Genomic DNA, 4,931 nt, shown 5'->3' with positions numbered 1-4,931 from the left:
CTCTGTCTCTCTCTCTCCCTCCCTCTCTGTCCCCCTCTCCCTCCCTCTGTCCCTCTCTCTCCCTCCCTCTCTGTCCCCCTCTCCCTCCCTCTCTGTTCCCCTCTCCCTCCCTCTCTCTCCCTCCCTCCCTCCCTCCCTCTCTGCCCCCTCTCCCTCCCTCTGTCCCTCTCTCTCCCTCCCTCTCGTTCCCCCTCTCCCTCCCTCTCTCTCCCCCTCTCTCTCTCTTCCTCTCCCTCCCTCCCTTTCTCCTACACTAGATGACGCTTTCCACTTGAAGGAGATGCTCTGACGTTGAGGAGCAGCTCTGTGTGGGGAGAGGGGCCGGGTGCTGGAGACATAAACAGCCAGAGCTGAGTATTGCTCAGCCCAGTGCGGAGACACAGAGATTCACAGAGAGAGACACAGAGACAGAGACTGGCAGTGAATCCACTCCCCACAACACAGCCATGGGACGGAAAAGAGAGCTGCATCATTCAGTGTTCGGTAGGAAGATAATCCCTTGAAATATATCTCAGTGTGTGCGAAGCTGGTGTGTGTGCATGTGTGTGTGTGTGCATGTGTGTGCCTGTGCATGTGTGTGCCTGTGTGTGTGAGGCTGGTGTGTGTGCATGTGTGTGTGTGTGCATGTGTGTGTCTGTGCATGTGTGTGCCTGTGTGTGTGAGGCTGGTGTGTGTGCATGTGTGTGTGCATGCATGTGTGTGTGAGGCTGGTGTGTGTGTGCATGTGTGTGTGTGAAGCTGGTGTGTGTGTGCATGTGTGTGTGTGTGTGAAGCTGGTGTGTGTGTGCATGTGTGTGCATGTGTGTGTGTCTGTGCATGTGTGTGTCTGTGCATGTGTGTGTCTGTGCATGTGTGTGCCTGTGTGTGTGAGGCTGGTGTGTGTGCATGTGTGTGTGTGTGTGCATGTGTGTGTCTGTGCATGTGTGTGTGAGGCTGGTGTGTGTGTATGTGTGTGTGTGAAGCTGGTGTGTGTGTGCATGTGTGTGTGTGAAGCTGGTGTGTGTGTGCATGTGTGTGTGTGTGTGAAGCTGGTGTGTGTGTGCATGTGTGTGCATGTGTGTGTGTCTGTGCATGTGTGTGTGAGCTGGTGTGTGTGCATGTGTGTGTGTGTGCATGTGTGTGTGTCTGTGCATGTGTGTGTGTGTGAAGCTGGTGTGTGTGTGCATGTGTGTGTCTGTGCATGTCTGTGCCTGTGTGTGTGAGGCTGGTGTGTGGTGCATGTGTGTGTGAAGCTGGTATGTGTGCATGTGTGTGTGTGCATGTGTGTGTGTCTGACCATGTGTGTGTGTGTGAAGCTGGTGTGTGTGTGCATGTGTGTGTCTGTGCATGTCTGTGCCTGTGTGTGTGAGGCTGGTGTGTGTGCATGTGTGTGTGAGGCTGGTGTGTGTGCATGTGTGTGTGTGCATGTGTGTGTGTCTGACCATGTGTGTGTGTGTGAAGCTGGTGTGTCTGTGCATGTGTGTGTCTGTGCATGTGTGTGCCTGTGTGTGTGAGGCTGGTGTGTGTGTGAAGCTGGTGTGTGTGTGTCTGAGTGTGAGGCTGGTGTGTGTCTATACATGTGTGTGCCTGTCTGTGTGAGGCTGGTGTGTCTGTGTGTGAGGCTGGTGTAGAGGGAACCTCCCGCATTCTTCCACAGGAGTGTTGCAGTCAGCTGGCTTTGTAACAAACACACTTTCCGCTACATTCCCGCAAGTCTGCGTGTGGTCGGCACCTCTTCCAGTCACTGCTGGGAGGTGACCCCCCTTTCCAGGTCTGTCTGGGAGCAGGAGGGGGGGTCTGCACCATGCTGGGACCGCCCCCCCATCCCCTCCCTCATCCCCCTCCCTCCCCCCCTCCCCCTCCCCCATCCCCCATCCCCCCTCCCCCATCCCCCTCCCTCCCCCTCCCCCCCCTCCCCCATCCCCCTCCTCCCCCCTCCCCCTCCCCCCTCCATCCCCCTCCCCCTCCCTCCCCTCCCCTCCCTCCCCATCCCCCCCCTCCCCCATCCCCTCCATCCCCTTCCCCCCTCCCTCCCCCCTCCCCCCTCCCCCCTCCCTCCCCCCTCCCCTCCCTACCCCTCCTCCCATCCCCCTCCCTCCCCCTCCCCATCCCCTCCCTCCCCCTCCCCATCCCCCTCCCTCCCCCTCCCCATCCCCCTCCCTCCCCCTCCCCATCCCCCCCCATCCCCCTCCCTCCCCCTCCCCATCTCCCTCCCTCCCCCTCCCCATCTCCCTCCCACCCCCTCCCCCTCCCCATCCCTCCCCCTCCCCCTCCCCATCCCTCCCCCTCCCCCTCCCCATCCCTCCCCCTCCCCCTCCCCATCCCTCCCCCTCCCCCTCCCCATCCCTCCCCCCCCCCTCCCCCTCCCCACCTCCCCCTCCCCCTCCCCACCCTCCCCCTCCCTCCCCACCCTCCCCCTCCCCCTCCCCAACCCTCCCCCTCCCCCTCCCCATCCCTCCCCCTCCCCCCTCCCCCCTCACCCATCCCTCCCCCAACCCCTCCCTCCCCTCCCCCATCCTCCCCTCCCCCCTCACCCATCCCTCCCCCTCCCCCCTCACCCATCCCACCCCCTCCCCCCACACCCCATCCCTCCCCCACCCCCCTCACCCACCCTCCCCCTCCCTCCACACCCCTCCCTTCCCCTCCCCCTCCCCCTCCCTTCCCCCCCCCCTCCCCCACCCTCCCCATCCCCCTCCCTCCCCCTCCCCATCTCCCTCCCTCCCCATCCCTCTCCCTCCCCCTCCCCCTCCCTCCCCCTCCCCATCCCCCCACCCTCCCCCTCCCCATCCCCTCCCCTCCCCCTCCCCATCCCCCTCCCTCCCCCTCCCCATCCCCCTCCCTCCCCCATCCCTCTCCCTCCCTCCCCCATCCCTCTCCCTCCCCCATCCCTCTCCCTCCCCCTCGCCATCCCCCTCCCTCCCCCTCCCCAACCCCCTCCCTCCCCCTCCCCATCCCCTCCCTCCCCCTCCCCCACCCTCCCCCTCCCCATCCCCCTCCCTCCCCATCCCCCTCCCTCCCCCATCCCTCTCCCTCCCCCATCCCTCTCCCTCCCCCATCCCTCTCCCTCCCCATCCCTCTCCCCATCCCCCTCCCCATCCCCATCCCCCTCCCCATCCCCCTCCCCCATCCCCCTCCCCCATCCCCCCTCCCATCCCCTCCCCCTCCCCATCCCCCTCCCCCATCCCCCTCCCCCTCCCCCATCCCCCTCCCCCTCCCCATCCCCCTCCCCCTCCCCCATCCCCCTCCCCTCTCCCTCCCCCATCCCCCTCCCCTCATCCCCCTACCCCACCCCCCTCCCCCATCCCCCCCCTCCCCCTCCCCCTCCCCCCCATCCCCCTCCCCCATCCCCCTCCCCTCCCCATGCCCCTCCCCTCCCCCCATCCCCCTCCCTCCCCCCTCCCCCCACCCCCCCTCCCTCCCCTCCCCCACCCCCCTCCCTCCCCTCCCTCCCTCCCCTCCCCCACCCCCTCCCTCCCCCTCCCCATCCCCCCTCCCTCCCCCTCCCCCATCCCCTCCCTCCCCCTCCCCCATCCCCCCTCCCTCCCCCCTCCCCCATCCCCCTCCCTCCCCCTCCCCCATCCCCCTCCCTCCCCCTCCCCCCATCCCCCTCCCTCCCCCTCCCCCATCCCCCTCCCTCCCCTTCCCACACCCCCTCCCTCCCCCTCCCACACCCCCTCCCTCCCCATCCCCCTCCCTCCCCTCCCCCATCCCCCTCCCTCCCCCTCCCCCATCCCCCTCCCTCCCCCTCCCCCATCCCCCTCCCTCCCCCTCCCCCATCCCCCTCCCTCCCCCTCCCCCCATCCCCCTCCCTCCCCCTCCCCCCATCCCCCTCCCTCCCCTTCCACACCCCCTCCCTCCCCCTCCCCACACCCCCTCCCTCCCATCCCCCTCCCTCCCCCTCCCCCATCCCCCTCCCTCCCCCTCCCTCCCCCCCACATCCCCATCCCTCCCCCCCACATCCCCCTCCCCCCATCCCCCTCCCCTCCCCCCCCACATCCCCATCCCTCCCCCCCACATCCCCCTCCCCCATCCCCTCCCTCCCCCCCACCCCCTCCCTCCGCCCCCCATCCCCCTCCCTCCCCCCCCATCCCCCTCCCTCCCCCTCTCCCCACCCCCTCCCTCCCCCTCCCGCCTCCCTCCCCCTCCCCCATCCCCCTCCCTCCGCCTCCCCCATCCCTCTCCCTCACCTCCCCCATCCCCCTCCCTCCGCCTCCCCCATCCCCCTCCCTCCGCCTCCCCCATCCCCCTCCCTCGCCTCCCCCACCCCTCCCTCCGCCTCCCCCACCCCTCCCTCCGCTCCCCCTCTCTCCGCCTCCCCCCTCCCTCCGCCTCCCCATCCCCCTCCCTCCGCCTCCCCCATCCCCCCGCCTCCCCCTCCCTCGCCTCCCCCATCCCCCTCCCTCCGCCTCCCCCTCCCTCCGCCTCCCCCTCCCCTCCCCCTCTCCCCTCCCCCCTCCCCTCTCCCCTCCCCCTCCCCTCTCCTTCCCCTCCCTCCCCCTCCCCTCTCCCTCCCCCTCCCTCTCCCTCCCCCTCCCTCTCCTCCCCTCCCTCCCTCCTCCCCCTCCCTCCCTCCCTCCCCCTCCCCAACCCCTCCCTCCCCTCCCCCCACCCCCTCCCTCCCCTCCCCCCTCCCTCCCCTCCCCCCTCCCTCCCCCATCCCCCTCCCTCCGCCTCCCCCCATCCCCCTCCCTCCACCTCCCCATCCCCCTCCCTCCGCCTCCCCCATCCCCCTCCCTCCGCCTCCCCCATCCCCCTCCCTCCGCCTCCCCCACCCCTCCCTCCGCCTCCCCCACCCCTCCCTCCGCCTCCCCCTCTCTCCGCCTCCCCCTCCCTCCGCCTCCCCATCCCCCTCCCTCCGCCTCCCCATCCCCCCGCCTCCCCCTCCCTCTCCCTCCCCCTCCCTCTCCCTCCCCCTCCCTCCCCCTCCCTCTCCCTCCCCCTCCTCTCCCTCC

General features: G+C 69.2%; 1 protein-coding gene across 1 annotated transcript in view; it reads left to right on the top strand.

Annotated features, from left to right (window-relative positions):
- Positions 1–267: 267 nt before the first annotated feature.
- Positions 268–4,931, top strand: part of slc44a5b (solute carrier family 44 member 5b) — a 596,657-nt gene continuing 591,993 nt past the window's right edge. The window contains exon 1 of the mRNA XM_072512838.1: positions 268–483. Coding sequence (XP_072368939.1) covers positions 447–483 — 37 coding nt within the window. The 5' untranslated portion in view covers positions 268–446. The remainder of the gene's footprint in view (positions 484–4,931) is intronic.

The sequence above is a fragment of the Scyliorhinus torazame genome, chromosome 7 (assembly GCF_047496885.1).
Source record: "Scyliorhinus torazame isolate Kashiwa2021f chromosome 7, sScyTor2.1, whole genome shotgun sequence".
Taxonomy (NCBI): domain Eukaryota; kingdom Metazoa; phylum Chordata; class Chondrichthyes; order Carcharhiniformes; family Scyliorhinidae; genus Scyliorhinus; species Scyliorhinus torazame.
This window is presented reverse-complemented; position numbering and strand designations above follow the sequence as displayed.